Genomic DNA, 22,856 nt, shown 5'->3' with positions numbered 1-22,856 from the left:
AATTGTAGTTGTCTAAAGGGAGACTTAGTCTCTATATGAACTCACATCAATTGTGTATAAGAAAATAAAAGATTGAAAAAAAAAATATGAAAAAAATAACATAAATAGTGTTCACTTAGAAAATACCTTAAACGATAATAAAAAAAAATGAGGGTGTAAGAATTGCAGATATTACACCTAAAAGAAAATTACTGAAGAAAGTGGTGTACAAAAGAATACATATTATAAGTTTGTTTTGTTTGTTCTAAGAGTAATTTAACTATAGTATTCAGATACATTTGATTGGAACTTAGGTGTTACTATCTAAAGTGAGTGTGTTAATGTATGGTTGGGTTAGTTGTTAAAAATCAATTGATGGTGAAAGAAACATCGACGTGAACAATGACAATTCAAATTAAATATAAAGAATTAAGGAACAATTTCAGAAACTCTTTATTTAGAAACAAACATTTAGGACATATCTCCATATAATAAATTTATTTGGAGAGAATAATTAAATAACTACAACTTATATATGGAATACGTTTCAATTAAAATAACTAATAAATTCTTTTGGGGTTGTCTAGTTAAGGTTAAGCTTTACAGTCTAAAGAAAATAAATTGGACTAAAGAATTGTTAATTGTTGGATATTCTAAAAGGTTTAAAGACATAATTAGTCTCATAAGTATTTCAATGTTAGGCTTAAAAAATATATATACAAAAGAATCCTCAAACAAGAGTCTAATTTATGCTCAAGATTAAGTATAATTATGATGTTGGACAAATACTTGAAGGATCCTAGTTTGGATCATTGAGAAAACAACCAAACAAGTAATGTGACATTTTAAGAACAAAACATTACATACTCATATAGTGAAATCGAATCGGATAGAGATCATTTGGTATATTGATTCAAATTTTGTTGGATACTAAAATAGTCGAAAATTCGTGCCATATCATTTTAGTTTAAAGAATTAATTTTTGGAAGAGTGTTAAGTAGACACTCGAATTATTTCAAGTTGATGGCAGAATTTTTTAGGTGTTTTGTGGCATCCAATTAAAGAATCTGACTGCAAAACTTTGTCACGGAGTTGCAAATTATGAATGATATAGAAAGACCACTAAAAATATTACGTGACAATAATTTGCAGTTCTTTTACTTTAAGAGTAATATGAGTTCGACTAAGTCGAACTATTTGGAAAATAACGAATTCAGAATGTTTACTTATCTATTGGGCATATTTGGACAAACTCTAAAATTACGGATCAGTTCTCTAAATATTTGCTATCTGAGGTCTTTCATGAACGTATTGTTCATATAGATATTGCATATTTAGATGATATACAGTTTTAGTGGGAGTTTGTATTGTGATGCTTGTATGGATATAATTTGGAATTTATGTGCACATTAAAGAATCAGTTTCTAAAGAAATTAAAGAATTAGTTTTAAAGAAATCAAAATTATAAAGTTATTCAGATTGATCTCTATAAGGAATAAAAGAGGATCAGTTGGTATTAAACATGTTAAGGATCACACTACATGTTAATCCACACTACACACCTATGTTTAATCTATGTCATTTGATTGTATTGACATATGTGACTATTGAGGGTTTAGTTACAAATTAATGTAACAAAAATCGCTTTAATCATATGTTGATATAATTGATGGACGAGATTGATATAGATGTATTTGGAAATGATAACAATATTTTGAGCTCTTAAGGTCATAATATACAATTGAAGAAAATATTATATAACCCAAGCGGGAGATTGTTGAAATTATTTCCAATATTTGGGTACATATATTATTTAATAATTGTATATTAGTTGTTATCATAATAAAGATTAAAGCCAAATTAAAGTGATCTATTAAAATATAAAAGTTATGGGTTTATTTAGACATCTATAATAAATATAGGGACATATTTGTGTAGAAGCGGAAATAGCATTTATTATTTCGTTGATGGGCCGAATAACAAATGGGTATAATAGGTCTAGGTCCTCAACCCATATAGATAGCCTACCTAATTTTGTTTCTCTCATCGAACAATAAGGTTTCGGTTCATCTCTCAAGAACACTAAAGGGCTATCGATATAAGGTTGGAAGACTTAAACCCCACCCACATCAGACATTCCGATCTAGGTCCAAATCCAGAACAAGAAGATCCACATTCCGATTCAGGTTCAGATTCAGAACAAGAAGATCTAAGATCAAGAGAAGATCCAAGATCAATAGAAGATCAAGAAGAAGAGAATAACGAATAACGGCTTAATGAACTGTTCTTCATTCCAGATTCAGGTACGTTTCTGCAATTACAATTTATCTCAATTTATCGACATAGAGTATTAAAGATTATAAATTTAAAGATTAAAGATCTAGATTAAAGATTCAAACAACTCAACCTTCTTTAATATAAAATATTTTACTATATATAATTAGAGGAGTGATAGAGGGAGGGAATTTGGTGAGGGAATTTGGTGAGGGAATGACGTGTACCTTTATTGGTTGGAAAATGTAAAAGTGGGAGGAAAGAGAAAAAAAGAGAAATTATTTGATTTTTTCAAATTATGCTACGTCATTCCCTCACCAAATTCCCTCACCTAATCATTTCTCATATAATTAATAGTTTACCTTAATTATTTAATTATTATAAAATAAACTGTAATAAAATAATTTAAAATTCTAATTTCTTTTAATGAGATTAATAATTTAAATTTGTATATATTATTTATAAATATTAAAATTAAGATTAATTTCAAATAAATTATTTTTATTTTAAAATAATGATTAATAGTCATATATTTTATTTATAATATATTATTAAAATATATAATAATATTTTAAAATGATATGAATTTATTCTAATTTAATATATTTTTAATAGTTAAATTGAATAAATTTATAGTATTTTAAAATTTTATTATAAATAAAAATATTGAACTATTAATTATGTCTTAAATTATTTTATTTTTTATTTTTAATTATTATTATTTTTATATTTATTTAATCAATATTTAAAAATTTATTCTAAATAAAATATATTATAAATAGATTTATATATAAATTAGAATTTTTAATTTTATTAAAATATTAAAAATAAAATTATTATTTAAAATTAATCATAGTTTTAACAATTATAAAAAATATTGCAATGCCTCGAAATTGTTCGACTCTCTATTTCTAAATTTTAAATTATCTTTTAATGCTCGATTTGTTTTAGAAAATATTTTTAGATATTTTAAATAAATTGAGAATTTATTTTTTATATTATAGATTTGTCACATATTTTTTCTAAAATTAGAGAAATGTCATGCGTAATTAAATGCGTTTTAGATATTCTCTTTCGGTACGGGCTTAATTACACTTAGTAAAGGAGTCCCGCGCTTACTCCTTTGTGTGTCGGTCAGAACAACGATTTCTACTTTAAACTTTTTACATTTTTAAAATTTTATTGTTTTATATTTTTAATTTGTGAATGATTTAAATAATAATTATTAAAAAAATTGAAATTTCAGAATTTAAATTATATTAGAGATCGAATTTTATATATCTTTTTACATGGTAGTTAATTACTTTTAAAAGAAAATGTTAATTTTTAATTAAATAATAACTTTAATTTTTAACTAAAGATAATTTGAAATATTAAAAGAATTCTAGTTAGTTTTTTTTATAATAATTTATAAATATTTATTAAGAGAAATAATGGTATCAAAAATTGTATTTAAATATATATTTTTTAAATTACTTTGTTTTCGTTTTTAATTTTTTTTATGCACAAATCTATATTAGAATATTAAGAAGAAACAAACAAGAGAAAGTATTTTGATATTTTCTTTATTTGTTTTTGATATTTGTGTAAAGTAGGTAATTATCTAGACAAATTATTATGACTCATTGGATATGGATAATGTTTGTTTGAAAAACAGTTAATACCATCTTATTAAAAATTTCAATTTTAAAGGTGGGAGAGTCAATCATTAAAGTTAGACAAACTCTAGCTATGTTGAATGATGATAATAAAAAAACCCTAAAGAAACTAATTAATTAGTTGCATTCACAAAAACAAACAACAAATATTACAAATGAAAACAATACAATCAAAAATAAATTCTAATTACCTCAATCATGGTGTTTATTTCCATATAAACTTGATGCGTCATAAGGCCTTTCCTTTCCCTTCTTCTTGCAATGCATGGATATTGAATTGAAGAAGATGATGAGACTTGCTTATTCTCATTGTGTAATTTTTCTTTGTACGAACTCTGTGTAACCCTCGGGAAATCCCTTGGCACATAGCTTAACACGTGTTTGGAGGACACGTGAAAATATAGGGAGGACCCAGGGTGACTCAAAGTTCGATGGTTTCAACATTATTTTTAAAAGATTATGATAGTACTTGACAACTTTAATTTAAAATTAATTATGTAAAATTAATTAATTTTATTCAAACTTTAATAATATGGGAATTTGTTATATTCAAATGACAATTTGATTTGAAATACGATTTAAATTAATTAAACATAATTAATTTAAGAAAAGATTATTTATTTGAAGACATAGTCGCCAATTGATTTTATAAAAAAAATTAATAAAAAGGTGTACGTATACAAACGTACTTTATACCAGAGTTTCGTTTTCTGGTTCCAAGTTTGGTGATACTTAAGAATGGGCTTTCACGATTCATCCTCCGTTTCTAGTCACGCTTCTAGGTTTTAGTGTTATTTAAAATATTGAAACATCAATATTTAAATACTGGTAATTATCAACCATTTTTAAAGGCATTAGGGCATAAAAATAAACACCAAACAAGCCCTTGTTGAAATATTTTGTGGAAATATCCCAAAATAATGCATTTTCTAGTTTTTCGGGATTTTTAGAAAATGATTTGAAGTCCCAAAATTATAAAAAAAATAATAATTTTGGATTTTGAAAAGTAGAACCAAACAGGCCTTTGGACCGAAGTCCTAAGGCTTGGGTCCGATTTCATCAATCGGGGTCTAAAGACCCTCGGTCTAGGCTTGGGAGCTCTCGGTCTAAGTACCGGAGACTCTCGTTCGAGATGTTAAAGATTCTCGGTCCTTATCTGATCTTACTAGTCTAGGTGTACAAACCTATCGGTCCTGGACTAGCTTGGGGTTATGTTTCTCGGTCGAGGTATATAAACATCTCGGTCCAGAGCTAGCTCTAGGTTAAGTTGCTTGGTCCTTGGTCTTGGGAGTCTTGGTCCCAGGTCGGACCTCTCGGTCCTAGGTCCGAAATCTATCAATCCCAGGTCGGACCTCTTGGTCCAAGGTGAAAATCCTCGGTCGAATGGTCCTAGGTCTCGATCATAACTCAAGAACATCGTTCCTAGGTCTCGAACATGGTTTATTTTAATCGATCCTTTGTCTTGGTCCGAACCGAGAATTCTTTGTCGGATCTCTCGGTCCTAGGCTCACGGGGCTCGGTCCTCAAGAAAAAGATAAATGTCGACGTGGTAGTTGTCGGTATTGGGTTATAAATTGTCGGTAAAGGGTAATAACGACGATGAAAAGAGCTGTCGTTAGTCGTTGTAATGGCCCTAGTCGTTATTTTGTCGGAAATACAAATACCAACTACTTTAGTACCGTCGCCATTGAATTTTCTATGCTGACAACTGAAATAGTCGCCATAGAGAAGTAAATGGCGACCATCCTTAATGTCGCCATAGAAAAGTAAATGGAGACCACACTTACCATCGCCATATAGAAATAATGACGACCACCCTTACCGTCGCCATAGACAAGTAAACAACGACCACTCTTACCGTCGCCATAGAGAAATAAATAGAGACCGCTCTTTCCGTCGCTATAGTGAACTAAGTACCAATAATTTTTACCGTCGCTATAGACTAAAGAATCATTCCAATTTTGTTTAAAACGTGATATACTAATACATTTATAAAAAATTAAATTATATTCATAAAAATATCTACTATTATAAAAAATTTTGTTTCAATATTTCCAAAATTTAAATGTTTAAAATCTAAGAAGTCGTCAAAATTTACATAACGAAACTATTTTCTGAAAATTCCAAATTTGGGATCCAAAGATGACGTAATTGTCTCATATACTTGTCTTTTCAGCTCTAGAAACGGGTTCATAAGCCAATGAGGACTTTGCAGCCACATCTTTGCTTGTTGATTGCAATTGATCTCCAACTAGGGTTGCAAATGAGCCGAGCTCAAGCTCGAACTCGATTAAGTATTTATTAGTTTGACTCGAACTCGAGCTCGAACGAGCTTATAAATTTGAGCTCGAGTTCGACTCGACTATATTACCTACAAGCTCAGCTCGACTCGAAAGTTTGAACAAAAATTGAATTTTCAAACTTGAACTCGAGCTCGAACTCGAATTCGAACCAAATTTATTTGTAAAATTAAAATATTAAACTTTCATACATATTAAACATTTAAAACATGATATTTCAAAATTAAAATATGAAACAATCATAACTATTCAAAATTCTAAAACATGATAATCCAAAACATTAAATCACCGTTACTAATCAAAATTCTAAAACATAAAATTCAAAAATTAAAATACAAAACTATATAAATTGTTTGAACATTCAATATATTAATCTTTTTAACTCATGTTCTTCAATCATAGCACACGTACAACAATCTGCATTCAATAATATGAAATGTTTAATCTTATAAATAATTAATATAAAAATAAAATATTAAAACAAATAACTAAAATTTAACTTACTTTAAGGGGCAGAGACCATCAACAAAATTTCTTATTATGTTTTTTCTTTCTAAAAAGTTAAAAATTAATTAAATATGATAAAATTAGTATGTAACATAATAAGAATTTAATAATAAAAACTTACTTTAGATTTTTTAAATAATAAATATATTATTTTTTTTCTCTTTAAATATTATATATTATATTTTTATTATATAAAATATATTAATATTTTTTTTTTTGTCTCTTTTGATTATTAAGTATAATATACTTTTATTACAAATAATATATCTATTTTTATTTCTTTTTATACCTAACTAATTATTATATCTTAATATTATTTTTATTATATATATAACATATTACTTTTTTTTAATATTATATATAATATATTTTTATTATATATAATTTATTAAACTTTTTTTTAATCTTTTTATGTCTTTTTTTATAATCAAATCAGTATTATTCTATATATTCATCCAACCTATAGAATAATTGAATGTAAGTTTATCCTAATACATGAAAAAAAAGGATATATAAGCATAAATATTTTTTTAATACATTAAAACAAGATAAACAAGACTTACCTTATCAATGAGTTAACCAATAAAATAGTTTTTTCCTTTCTTTATTGCTAAATCTCTCTTTGAGATAAAAGGAAATCAAAGTTAAAGAAAAAGAAAAACAATAGTTATCATATATATAAAGTTAGATCGATGTGAAGATAGAAAAAGAAGAAAATATAAAAAATGAAAGTACAGTGAAGAGTGAGGAAAAGAAATGGTGAAGATGGAAGAGAAAATGAAGGAAGAATGAAAGAAGAGGCACATAGATTATATGAAGAAGATTAGGTTAGATGAAGAGTCCTAGATCTGTTAGGAATTAAGGTTTTACTTTATAGATTATGGGCCTTCATATGGGCTTTGAAGAGAAAGAGAGAGAAAAAATATATTATTTGAGTTTTAATATTAAATGAATAAAAAATATATATTATATACTCAGGCTCGAAAAAGCTGGACAAGCCATCGAAGTATTATATGAGCTCAAGCTCGACTCGAATTTAAAACGAGTCGGCTCGAGCTCGGCTCGAACTTGGTCAAAGTCAAGTTCAAGCTAAGCTTTGATCGAGCGGCTCGCGAGTGGCTCACGAATAGCTTGACTCATTTGTAGCCCTATCTCCAACGTCGATTTGGCGTTTCAAGTAAATCACATTTCTTCATATTACAATGGTCTAGTTCCATTGAAGTCAATCTTGACTCTTTAAAATAGTCTCACACTCAATGGTTGTTTCTTTGTCTGAATGTAGAGGTAAGATTAGACATGATTAATAAAAAACATATAAGTAAATAAAGAATTCTAAAACAATACAAAACAATATACATTGGATCCATCCATGTCCATAGCCACATCTAAGTGAATAAGGAATTCTAAAAAAAATACAAAGACAAATTACCTTTAGATCCATTCACATCGATAGCCACATCTTTCTCTTCAGCAACAACAAACATGTAGTTATTTGTAAAAAAATATCGAGCGAGAAATCCTCTAAAGCATCATTAATTGAAAATCCAGAAGGTTAAAGAAATTAAACTAGATCATATAGTATTAGTCTTTCACATGGTAACATCAAGTTCTATTAATATTAAATATAATCAGAAATTAAGAACTTACAGCTTCATAAGAAATAACTCACCTTGAAATTATGCCAAAAACTATCTGAAGTTGACCCTTGCGTACTACGCAAAATTGCTCATAGATACTCTCTTGAAAAGCTCACCCATAAGTCAAAATTATTAATTCAAAAGCAAGTCTAAACTCACGTGAAAAATTTAGATAGAGAAGCTCATCAATTAGCTTCAGCAGCTCTCTTCTTACGAACTCCTGCTCAAGAACTGGATCCACATTCAACGAAGCTTGAATCACCTCTAAACTTAGTGCCTTCAATGTCCCAATACTTTCTTCCAAATGAGTAAATATAGGACTACAACAGCACACCAATTTCATATCAGTAAAAACAACTTTCATAACATTTTTAAAAAGCCAAATTAATTATCTATTACCTTGATATCGAGATGATGGAGAACCACTCAAACCCATCTACATCCGCTATTTTCGGCACCACGAAGAACCTAAGCATAATAAACAAGTTTCGGCCTTGACAGTTGTTTCCAATACACTTTTTCCTGTCTACTCCCACAACATGAGCCCGCCCACTTCCCCTGACAATATAGGTAACTTGATATGTTGATTCACACAAGAACCCCAGTAAACGCATAACATAGTCGACTAACCTCACCAGATCAGCCCCAAGTCCAACTTTCCCAACCAACGGAAGGTTCTTAGGCATCAAAACAACCACCCTTCTTCCATTTTTTATGTCAACGTCTAAAGGAGCTTCTTCACAGTTGAGTGTCATTCCTTCGCGATGGCCAGTCTTTGGCTCGGGCATCTTGGAATTTGCATCAAACTTGATTATGTCACAACCCTATTGTTTTCCTACAAGGTTATTGACAACATCCTCTAGAAAGTCCCAAGATCTGCTCACAAACTCTGTTGAGAAGCTAGTGAAAATGTCATTTATGCCTGCTAGGAAGAAATCTGTGAAAAAACCGACTTTGTGGACTACAACTCTGCACCTTCCTTATTGTACCACCAGGTAACACATCCAAAAAGAATAACTAGGGCATCACCCTTCTTGATCATTACCAATCCCAGCAACACCATCACCTATAAATGGTAATCATTGTCGAATGTTAGAAATAAAAAAAATAATTTCAAAGAATGGAAATAGGACATGAAGGGGTGTTTCAAACAGAATCAACTAAGTTATTTTCTCGTGATTTGATCATCTGAAAATTAAGAACTCAAGAACATCCATCGCAGCTATAAAAGAATCTATTGCAACTATTCATTATTTGCATCTAATTTATCTTATGTACACCTAAGAGGGGAATTTGGGAGCATAATCTATCATTTACCCATTATTTCTGAATAGTCGACAGGGCAACAACGAATATAAAATAATAAGGATAACACCTAAAGATCCTAGCATATAATACGATCTCTTAATGAGCATGAGATTCAAGCATACTATAGATTCAGATTTCATATGTGATTAGGGTAAACATTGAAGGATTATCTCTACCAAAAGAAAGAATAATAAAAGATCGAAAAAGCAGGAAGAATAGTCATATCCAAAATTTAATCCGATCTACCGCTATAACAGCTAATCCAATTCAGTAAACGGATCGGTCGTTCTACGAATTGATAAGATTTAAACTCTTTGTCATATTCACTCTACATGATGCTTAATTAGATCAACATCAAGAAACCAATAGATCAGCTGAATCAAACATTAGAAACCTTAACTACGAACACAAATACTACGGAAAAAGCAACTCATGCACAATCCTTCATTTATTGGAAGTAGAAATTAAATTAAGGATAACAGGACATAGACAAGATCCAGAAAATGTAGAGCTAAAAATTGAACCTAAAGCTTTAATTGATCAAGAGTGAGAGAGATGATATCAAATTGATAAGATTGCGCAGACATACAGAGCAAGAAGAAGATGTATTTTGATTTTACCTTAGAGAAGTGTGCATTAGTGAAGAAAGATGGACATAAGCTAAGATAAACACGGTAAAAATAAAACAAATGTATCCTAAATGACGGCTCCAATCGAGACTTTCCAGCTCCTTAGGCATCGTTGCCCTAGTGTAAGTCGTGGTTCCAGTTGGCTAATCTATCACACCTTGTTGCATATGCTGATCCATTATTGAGGCATTTTTCATTCTGAACTAGTAAAAGGAAACTCTCACTATATCGTTGCCTACCGCATCCTTGCACTGTTTAACAAACAAACGGTTTCAAAGTAATCTTATTTGAAGTTCACTCCCCCAAACTAAACTAGTTTGTTCCTTCATTTCCAAACTAATTTAATTTAGTATTCAGTTATTTATTATTTTTTTATTTTTTTATATTTAATATTCATTATATATAAACTAAATTATTTATATTTTGATATATATTTTAAATTATTATTTATATGAACTAAATTATTTATATTTTGATATATTTTAAATTATTATTTTTATAAATTTGATTAATTATATTTTGATATATAATTTAAATTTAATTATTTTTTTTATAAATTTGATTATTTATATTTTAATATATATATATATATATATATTTATATTTTAATTATTATTTATATAGTGCAATAAATATTAAATCATTTTAATAAATAATCGATAAATACTATAAATTTAAAATATTTTAAACATAACAATATAATAATTAAATATTCATAAAAACGTTTTTAAATTTATCAATTATTTATTAAATATAATAACAAGATTATCATATTTCTATGATTAAAATATGGTAATCTTGTTATTATATTTAATTAAAAATGTTATTATATTTAATAAATAATTGATAATTAAAAACATTTTTATGAATATTTAATTATTATATTATTATAGTTAAAATATTTTAAATTTATTAGAATACTAAAGGTAATATTTATTACACTATATAAATAATAATTGAAATATATATATATATTAAAATATAAATAATCAAATTTATAAAAAAAATAATCAAATTTAAATTATATATCAAAATATAAATAATCAAATTTATAAAAATAATAATTTAAAATATATATCAAAATATAAATAATTTAATTTATATAAATAATAATTTAAATTATATATCAAAATATAAAATAATCAAATTTATAAAATTCATAATTTAAAATATATATTAAAAATATAAATAATTTAATTTATATAAATCATAATTTAAAATAGATATTAAAATATAAATAATTTAGTTTATATATAATTAATTTAAAATTAAAAAAAAACTGAATTTGAATAGTAAACTATGTTAGTTTGCAAATAAATGAACTTGGGAAATTGAAACTCCAAACAAAGTTACTTTCAGAAATCATCCTAATTAATAAATGCACCATTTATCAAATTCTTATTAAATAAATATTATTAATTATTTTTTATAATTTATAATTTATAATATTTTGAAATAATATATATTCAGATAATCTTTTTATATATAAAATTATTTGAATAAAATATTTTTAAATTTAATTATATAAATACAAAATTAAATATATTTCATATTCTTATATATAATAACTAATTTAATGCATTAGAAAATAAATAATCTAAATTATTTATTTAAAATTTAATTATCAATACTAAAATAAAATTATTTGAAAGTGTTTATTATTGAACCAAATTGAAATTTCATAATTAATTTTTTTATAATAAAAATTAAGTTTTTAATTTGTAATAAATCATCTTCTTAATATATATTATAAGTAAATAAAACTTAAGGATATATGTCGATGACAACAAAAATTGTCAAAATAAAGGGTCTAACACCGACTAATTTTTAAGTGGTCATTATTGATACCTTTTATACTGATTGGAATGTGTCTGGTCGGCATACATATACCAAATGCCGACTGTTTTTTTTTCGTCGGCATATGAAGTTGGTATTGAGTCTTTTTTACTAGTGAACACAAGAATCTGATTTATTTTTTAAATTCATTTTTTAGTTCTGATACCAAATTGATGCGATGTACTTACATGTAGTGTCTCAATCTTTTGGTCACACATGCTAAGGCCCAATAGATTTTCTCAGATTAAAGTGTAATTAAGTTCACATCTAGTAATCCGTTTACTAATGTAATACACAGTCGTTTCGAGTTTATCCTCGTTTTTTTGAGCTAATTAACAGGCTTCCTATTGATGTGTCTGTTCCAATAAGGTATAGGATAAGAGGAATGTCAGCTCGGGGCGACATGAGTATATGAGGGGATTTTAAGTAATCCTTGATTCTGTCAAAGGCTAGTTGATAATCTTCATCCCATACAATTATTTTTTATCTTTCTTCAACAGCTTAAATAGTGGATCACATGTCATAATAAACTTACTGATGAATCGACTAATGAATTGGATTTTACCCGAAAATTTGCGGACATCTCTTTCGTTTTGAGGGACTGACATAGTTGTGATTGCTTTAATCTTAGAGCGATCGACTTCGATGCCCCTCTATGTGATTAAGAAGCCTAACATTTTACCAGTTGTGACTCCGAATGTGCATTTCTTTGGGTTGAGTCGTAGTTGATATTTCCTGATTTGTTGTAGGAATTTTGCGAGGTTTAGGACATGTCCTTTTCGATCCTTTGATTTGAAAATCATTTCGTCGACATATACTTCCACTTATTTGTGGATCATGTCGTGAAAGATCATAGTGGATGCCCTTTGATAAGTGGCTCTCGTGTTTTTAAGACCAATGGGCATGACCTTATAACAAAAAGTTCAAACTTATGTTATAAATGTGGTCTTTTCCATGTCTTGCGGGGTGATCAAGATTTGGTTGTATCTTGAGAATCCATCCATGAATGACAACAAATTCATGACCGACGAAATGATCGACCAGTCGATGTGTGGTAGTGGGAAGTGATCTTAGGGCTGGCCTTGTCCATATCCTGATAATCTACACGAACGTAATCTTCCGTCTTTCTTCAGGACGGGGACTACATTGGCAATCTAGAAAGGGTATTTCACTACCTTGAGATATCCAACTTTGAGTTTCTTTTGGACTTATTCATGGATTTTGTTCACGACTTCCTTTTTCATTCGTCTGGGTTTTTCTTCTCAGACTTAGCGTCAAGATAAAGAGAAATATGATGTCGTGTGATCTTTGGATCCATGTTTGGCATATCTTTGTATGACCAGGCGAAGACGTCTTTGTTGCCTTTTAGTAGCTCAGCAATCTCTATACGAGGTTGGAGATATCCACCTCTTGTTGCTATTAGGCTGAAGAGGGATATATTTTGGTATTTTATTAGATCTTATTGGTGATTGTTTGCTCAGAACGGTTAGAGTCATTAATTGACTGATTTTCGTCAAAACAAATATATTTCCTCATGTTTAGTATGTAGTTATCTTCTAACATAACTTGATTTTGCTCCCGGAATAGAGAATGTTTTTGATTTAATTATACAATTTACAAGTATGTTTATATTTTTTATTAACATAATTGAAAGAATTGTGTTTGTAACATACGACAAATATTACCTTAACTTGTGCTTATTTAGTTCAGTTTGATCTAAGGCTGGAAATGAGTCGAGACGAGCTTAAACCAGCTTTAGCTCGAGTTTGACTCGATTAAGTACTTATTAGCTCAATTCGAACTCGAGCTCAGACGAAATTATAAATTTGAGCTCGAGATCGAGTCAACTATTTAACTACAATCTCGATTTGACTCGTAAAGTTTGAACTAAAATTAAACTTTCAAGCTCGAGCTTGAACCAAAATTTATTTTCAAAACGAAAATATCAAACATTCATATTTATTCATTAAAAAAATACTTTAGTAACTTGAGTTTATTAATTTTCGAATGAAATAATATAGAAATATGAAGCGATTGAAGAGGAAAGTGTGTTTTGAATAAGTGAGAGAAATTGTGAAGAGAGAAGAGTGTTTGTGAATAAGTAAAAGAAATGGTGAAAATGAAAGAATGTTTGTGAATAAGTGAGAAAAAATATAAAAAAAGAAAGAATACGTAAAAATATATAATATGATTGTTCGAATATATTATTGTTATAATATAATATATTTTGTGGATATATTTATGGAATATATTTACGAAATAATATAATACATTCTAACGATGACGGATTAGAGAATTAGAGTTTTTACTTTTTAATTTTTTGGGCAATATAATATAATAATGTATGTATGACATGGAATTTAAACAGAGAAAGTGAAGAAAAAATATTGTTATAAATTTTAGATTTTAATATTAAATAAAAATATATATATTATATATTATCAAGTTCGAAAAAGTTCGACAAGTCATCGAACAAATATTATATGAATTCGAGGTTGACTCAAATATTAAATGAGACGACTCGAGCTAGGCTCAAATGAAATAATATTAAAAAAATGAAGCGATGGAAAAGAAATAGTGTTTGTGAATAAGTGACGGACATAGTTAAAATGAAAGAGTGCTCGTAAATAAGTAAAAAAATGATGAAAATTGAATAATATTTGTGAATAATTGAGAAATTGTGAAAAAGAAATGATACGTAAAAATATATGATATGAATGTTATAATATAATACATAATGAAAACTTCATTCTCGATTCTACGATAATTTTTATGATAAGCTTTCATTTCTTCTCTTCAATGAAAGTATTCTATAAATATATTTGTGGAATATATCTACGAATAAATTATATTGTAACGATAATATAATGTATTCTAACGGCGGATTAGAGAACTATGATTTCTATTTTTAATTTTTTTTAGTAGTATGATATAGTAATATGAGTATGACATGTGAACTTTGAACAGTGAAAGTGAAAAAAAGACATTTGTTTTAGATTTTACGTTGGACATTAAAATAAATAAACTATAGATATTGTTAGACACGAAAAAGCTCGACAACTTATCGAACAAATATTTTATGAGCTCGAGTTTGACTTAAATAATAAACGAGTCGGCTCAAGTTCGGATCGAACTTGGTCAAAATCAAGAGCTCGCGAATGGCCCTCGAGTAGATTGATTTATTTGTAACCCTAGTATAATTTTTCTCTTTATATTATTAATTCCATGACATTACAAAATTGTCTGCTTTCTAAAAAACAAAATAAAATTAAAGTGTTATTAAATACCAAAAATACTCTTTAAATATTGCTTAAACTTTAACTTACTAATATTAGAATCTGATTAAAGATAAACAAAATTTGTTAAGAGATGAAATGTGTTTAGTTCAAATATTGATTAAAAACAATAAATTGATGTAATGATATTTGAGTAAACTCTAATTTAGAAAAAAAAAAATTACATAAAAAATTAGTTTGAAATTTTTTTAGTACAAATTATAAAAGTGCAATGAATATTTTATACGGTGGAATCACACTCTTATATTAAATATAAATAAAATCAACTACTATACAAAATTTAAAATACGATTGGTTTAAATTCATTTTTTCAAAATTCATTTATTTTTTTTCATTAATTCCTAAGATAACTTAATTTAATATTTAAACACTTCTTTTTTATTGTTGTTTTTAACTCATTATTAAATATATATCATACATTTAATAATTTATATTTAAATTATTATTTTTTATAAATTTGATTATTTATATTTTTAATATATAATTTAAATTATTATTTTTATAAATTTAATTGTTTATATTTTAATATATCAATTTAAATTTAAACTTTGAGATAAAATCAAATAGATTAAAGTCAACCCTCTCTTTTCGGAACAAAATAGTCAATAATTTAAAAGAGATGTTTGTAATTTTTTTTTTATGTATTATTAATTTATTATTATGATTAAGATGTTTTAATTTTGTTAGTATTTACTAATTATTTATAAAGTTAATATTTATTATTATATAAATAATAATTTTAATGTATAAATATATATATAATATAAATAATTAAATTTATAAAAATAATAATTTAAATAATAACACTAAAATATAAATAATTAAATTTATAAAAATAATAACAATAATTTAAATAGATATATTAAAATATAAATAATAAATTTATAAAAATAATAATTTAAATAGATATATTAAAATATAAATAATTTAATTTGTAAAAATAATAATTTAAATAGATATATTAAAATATAAATAATTTAATTTATAAAAATAATAATAATAATAATAATTTAAATAGATATATTAAAATATAAATAATTAAATTTATTAAAATAACAATATAAATATATATAGTATAAATTTTTAAATGTATGATATATTTAATAGAGAAATGATTAGGTGAGGGAATTTGGTGAGAGAATTGGTGAGGGAATGACGTGCCATAATCTTATTCGCTGAAAAAATCAAATAATTTCTCTCTTTTCTCTCTTTCCTCCCACTTTTACATTTTCCAACCAGGTGAGACACGTCATTCTCTCACCAAATTTCCTCACCAAATTTCCTCACTCTATCACTCCTCTATTTAATAATAAGTTTAAAAAATGATTTTAAACAATAAATTAAATTAATTTAGGAATAAAAGAATAAATATATTACTCTGAAAAAATAATTTCAAACAAGGACTAACTAGGCGGTGGTGTGTTCATACTTTCTTTCCATACTGTAACAATAACAAATGATTCAAAGTTTAGAGACGTACCATACTCTCTCTCTATCCTAAAAGGCCACGTCGTGTCTTACGATTCTCCGTCGACATAAAAATCTATATAAAAAACAAACTCACAAATTCAAAGTTATTAATTAAAAAATATACATCAATGAATAATAATATTTAAATCAAATACTTCGAGCTCGTTTGATTTAGAATTTTTTAAGATTTTATCTTTTTATCATATTAATAATATTTGAATAATTAAATCACTTATTTTATTAATTAAAATATTAATTTATTTGTATTTTATATTTTATTAAATTTAAATTTTAAATATAAAAAAATTACTAATAAAAATTTAAAATATCTTGACATTTTTATCAACCAAGTTTGTTTACAAGAAAAAAAAAATTATAAATAAGTTCGTAAAAATTTTTCAGATAAATAATATGATATATCTCAAAATAATATGAAGACCTTATTTAATATAGATTTTTCTGTATATATAATCGGTTTTTCTGATAAAGAATTCGTTTAATTCAGCGTTTATAAGCAGTTTATGGGTGTCTATGTAATAAACTGATAACGTAACTTTGCGTAATAAGCAAAAATTATAATCAAACATATTTTTGCGTTTAAACTCAATTTTCTCTTTACCTCCTTCTTCACATTTAAGATTATAATCTCAGTTTTTTTTTCTCTCATAATTTTTAAATATTTTTTTATTCACTCTCTCTCATCTATTTCATTCATTTTAATCATTTTATTCATTCTATCTCATCTATTTAATATATATTTCTAATCATTTTATTTATTCTCTCTATCTATTTAAAATATTTTTATATAAAATTATTATAATAAACAAAATATATTTAAATATATTTTTATTTATTATTTATAATATATGTATTTTAATATATAAAATAATTAAATAAATTATGAAATATAAATACAATATTATTTTTTTATATATAATTATACTTTTAAAAATTAAACTAGTCTTAATAATCTAAAAATATATATTATTTACAATTGAAATAATTGATAATACGAATAAGGTGAGAGAGTTGGAAAATAAATTGACAATTGAAACATTGGATCCGAAAGGAGAGTGTATAAAGGTAAAATATATATATAATAATAATAAATAACTTTCTTTATTTCTATCATTTATTTTAAAATATATTATTTTTTAATTTAAGTCATTTATTAATATTTAAAATTATATATTAATAAAAAAATTAATATATTAATATAATTTATTTTGAAATATATACTATTTTTAATTTAAATAATTTATTAATATTTAAAATTAAATTAATAAATATATATAACATTATATATATATATATAATATTAATTATTAAATAATATTATAAATATAAAAAATAAATAAGTTGGGTCGATTAAATAAGTTAAAATCCTATCAAACGTAAGAAAGAATAAGCTAGAGTCAATAAATTTTGAAAATAAGATGAATCATACTAGCTCAAAATCTTGTATCATATAAAATAATTTAGTTATAATTATTTATGTAAAATTATTAAAATATTGAATTTATAAATAAAATTTAATAAATTTAATATATTTTTAATAAAATAAATTTAAAATTTATTAATATATAATTATAAAATAAAAATAATAATTTAAAATAAAAAATATTTTAGTATTTTATTTAATAGATTAAATGATGTGATAAATAAATTTGAGTAAAAAGTGTTATTTTGGATTATTTACATAACCCAAACCAAACATGGCTAACTTATTAGAAATCAATCAAATCCTTAATAATTACGTACTTTCTGCTCCAGCCAAAATCATGATATGGTTTTCAGTTTTCTCTGTTTAAATACTCTCTATTCCCATTATCAAAGCCATTCGTCTTCACTCGTTGATTCGTTTATGCCCCTGACACGTATGCCTTCTCTCTCTAAAATCTCTGTTTGCTACGTGTTGTATCGAAATGATCATGGTTTTGCAGATTTCTTTAACGATTAATGACTGATTAAGAATTTAAGAACCTCTGTTCCCCTTTTCATTAATGGGTTTGCTGAATTCTGATTCTGTTTTCCATCAGATGGCGCACCATTCGATTAGTCGGTCAACATGCTTTCAATTTCTACTACTGATACTAGCTTCGTCCCTCCAAAGTTCACAAGCCTTGAAATCCGCCGAATTTCTGTCTCCGGCGTTTGAGCTCGAACCTGGTTCCGTTATCAACAAATACTACAACGGAATCGATTTTCCGACCGGTCATATCGCGGTTAAAGCTTTCGATGCCGAAGTCATAGACGAGGAAGGTAACCCAGTCCCACTTCACGAAACGTATCTTCATCACTGGCTTGTGGCTAGATACTATCAACGTAAAGGCGTCGATATTAAATTAGGGTTTCAAGGATCAGATTTTGTGTTAGTTAAAAACTCTGGTTTATGCCAAAACACGCTTAGTCAATACTATGGGCTGGGATCTGAAACGCGGAAGACACCGACTGATGTTCCTGATCCTTACGGAGTAGAGGTTGGAAATCCTGAGGAAATTCCGGAAGGTTATGAGGAGAAATGGGTGATGAATGTTCATGCGATTGATACTCGTGGGGCTGAAGATGGGTTTGGATGTGCTGAGTGTAGGTGCGATTTGTATAATGTGACGATTGATGAATATGGGAGGGCTATTAGGCCTGGTTATGTTGGTGGGTTGTTGTGTTGTTATGATGAGATGAAATGCAGGTTGAAGAATGGGTTTCGTGGTGTTAAGAGGAAGTTGTTTATGAAGTATACTGTTAAATGGGTTGATTTTGATGAATCTGTTATACCTGTTAAGGTTTATTTACTTGATGTGACTGATCTTTGGAAGAAGAAGATGGATGATCCTAATGGAGAGGGTACTAGACATCTTTGCCTTGTAAGTATTTTTTCTTTTGAAAAAAGATAATATTTTCAGTGATTCATTTTAGTATATTAGTGCCGCATGTGGACGGAGACTCTTAACTTATTGGTAGAGCATAAGAATTCATGTTCTCATGGTGATTGATTGAGTCTTTTACATTAGTGTCATGTAAACATTCAAACTAACCAAATCATGACATTAGTAGAAAAATTCTTAAAGCTCCAATTCAAGATTCTCTAATGGGTTGAGATTCACTAGGAGATCAAATTTCTTGGAAGGTGCATTGAGGTCATGCTCTTACTTTGACCCCTTTCTTGCATGATATAGTTTATCCCATTATACAATACTAATCTCTTTTCATGCTTTGATTTTGCTGTTTTTAAAAATGTAGGACTAAATTAACATGTGGGTCTCACTTCTAAAGTCCTAACAACTTAGGACATATATGACTAGGACTAGAGACAAATCTATGCAAGGGCTGCTATACTGGGATTAAGCTCAGCATCTGCCAAACATTTATGTATCCGAATCTTTTTAAAATAATAATAATCTTATGGTCTTAGTGATTAGTAAGATAAACTGTATATATCTTGCTTTGATTCTATTTTTCTCAAGTGAATGTTTTTTCTTTAATTTCTTGCTTCGTCCTTGAGTAGGACCTATATAAATTGATGGAGATTGTGACAACCCAAATGGACAAATCTTTAGGGTTTTCATTCTTAACTGTTTTGCATATGAAACAAAAAATTAAATTAATTTGTTAATCAGTCTCTTGAATAAATTTAGTTTTCAAACTTTTCTCTATGAATAGGTGGAGTACGATGTTAAGTCTTGCGCGAATGATGTTGTTGATGGCGATTGCACTGACACGAAGAGAGTCAGTCTTCGGATGCCAACTGGAGGAGAAGTCATCTATGCCGTTGCCCATCAACACACGGGAGGAATCGGTTCAACTCTCTTCGGCGAGGTAATGAACAAACTTATTTGACTTGAAAAAAAGAGTTATAAAATAAATGAACACATTGATCATGGGTTGTTTCATATTTGTTGTGTTGGCTATATATATATATATATAGGATGGGCGAGTCATATGTTCGTCGAAACCGACTTATGGAAAAGGTAAGGCAGTTGGAGATGAAAAAGGTTACATAGTTGGAATGTCGACATGTTACCCTGATCCTGGTTCAGTCAAGATATCTGATGGGGAAATTCTAGTCTTTGAATCTAACTATAGCAGTACAAGGAGGCATACTGGAGTTATGGGTCTATTCTATCTTCTTGTTGCAGATCATGGATCATCATCATCATTGCCCACAAACTTAATCCATGATTCAAATGATCAGGTGTGTGTACTCTTGTTTATCCAAATGATCATGAATTATTTTTAGTACACTTCAAAACTTATTTGATGTCATCCCCTCTTCTAGTCTACCGGATGTGAATATCTCCGACCTCCCTGAAGTCTTAGGTTCGAGTCTGTTAGACAGCAAGTTGCTCGCCTGGTTAATTAGTTAAGTGTATTTACGAGTCATCCGTGATTAATTGATTAAGTGTGTTTATGGGTCATGTGCTTAACCCGCGGGAATTTGTCGCAATCCGGAGAAGAAGGGGAACTCAAAGTTATAAAAAAAAATTAAAATTATTTGATGTTGTTTTTTGTGTTATGGCGTATTATGTAGAAGCATGAGAAGGCGGGCTTATTTGTTGCTGTTTGGGGTGTGGTGTTTCTCGGAGCTGTGATAGCCATGGCGGTGGTGGTTACTTACAGGCGAAGGTCGGCAAGAGAGGATGGGTATCAGTCAATTGTGATATAAGGGGACGACATGTATGATTTATATATGTATGTCTTTGAATTCTTAATCTTATGTTGGAATTTTACAATCTTATGGTGTTCATTATTCAAGGAAGTTCTTCCAAATAAGATGGCCAAGAGATAGTGTGCCAAATTGTGTATTGAACATAATCAAAATTAGAAAATTATATATATACATAAATAAGATTAAAACCTCGATATTTCTTTTCTCCAATAAGATTTTACTTAGTGAGAATAGTCGACTATTTATATTTTATGTTGTTAACTAGGCTTAGTCGTGAATAATGTAGATTTGTTATCACGATTCAACATTCTCAATTTTATTTGAGGTCAGGTTTAGATTATAATTGGATATGGTGATGGAATTCTTTTAGACATGTTATCTTTTCAAGTTAACTTCCAATTTATGGGGCGGTTTTGAATGGTAGTAGAAAAGAAGAACAAGAGTTAAAAGAAAAAAAATTGGAAAAGAAATTAAGGGTATAATATGTTTTCATTGTATTTCTCACATGGTATTCTTTATTATTTATTTTATGTTATTTTTTATCACTATTTCTTAGGTCTATGCATTCATTTTTTTTTACTAATTATTGTTTTTTTGTTTGTTTATGTATTGATTTTTTAATCATGATCCAACTACATATGCATGTTTGCACTTTAATGTCTTTTTGTGTACACACTAAGTAGTTAGTTAATATTGCGTGATCATATTATTTTAATTGATTAGAGAGTACTCCAACATCTTTGTATTTGAGTTTAAAAAATCATTAAAATATTGTTTTAATTACTTATATGTGATTTAATATTAATTTTAATAAATATCAAATTTTATTTTTTTAATTTATCAACAAGAATTTGGAAAACAAACCTAATTTTATAGTTTATTATAAAGTTATTAAATAAATTTGATTGAATAAAAATTACTCGTAAACAAATTAAAATATAATTTTATTAAATAAATTTAGTTGAATAAAATTTTATTTGACTTATATGTTTTTGTCGCAAAATTTGTGTTAAAACATGATTTTGTTAATTATAGAATAAGTCAATGTTTGATAATTTGAACACATGTTAGCTATCCAAAGAAAGATTTTGATTACAATAGAATATGATCATGGTAGCTGTGGTGAAGTAGGCACGAATACGCAGTAAACATATTTGATGAGTCCAAACATGAAATCCAAGAACAACTCTATTGATTGCGAAAATAGTTCCCGTAGTATTTGCTGGCAAATTCCTATCTGAATTTCCACCCAAGTTTTAACAACCCATCATTTATATATTATTTAATATAAGTATA

The 22,856-nt window shown here is 27.1% G+C and overlaps 1 protein-coding gene and 1 pseudogene across 1 annotated transcript; one reads left to right on the top strand and one right to left on the bottom strand.

Annotated features, from left to right (window-relative positions):
• Window positions 1-5,578: 5,578 nt before the first annotated feature.
• Window positions 5,579-9,418, bottom strand: LOC124917687 (annotated as a pseudogene).
• Window positions 9,419-18,866: 9,448 nt separating this feature from the next.
• LOC124917688 lies at window positions 18,867-21,754 on the top strand. The gene is made up of 4 exons (XM_047458048.1): window positions 18,867-19,758; window positions 20,555-20,710; window positions 20,820-21,086; window positions 21,423-21,754. The coding sequence occupies exons 1-4, from the start codon at window positions 18,898-18,900 to the stop codon at window positions 21,555-21,557; spliced, it is 1,419 nt and encodes a 472-aa protein (XP_047314004.1). The 5' UTR covers window positions 18,867-18,897; the 3' UTR covers window positions 21,558-21,754.
• Window positions 21,755-22,856: the final 1,102 nt, after the last annotated feature.

Source organism: Impatiens glandulifera, unplaced genomic scaffold (assembly GCF_907164915.1).
Source record: "Impatiens glandulifera unplaced genomic scaffold, dImpGla2.1, whole genome shotgun sequence".
Taxonomy (NCBI): Eukaryota; Viridiplantae; Streptophyta; class Magnoliopsida; order Ericales; family Balsaminaceae; genus Impatiens; species Impatiens glandulifera.
This window is presented reverse-complemented; position numbering and strand designations above follow the sequence as displayed.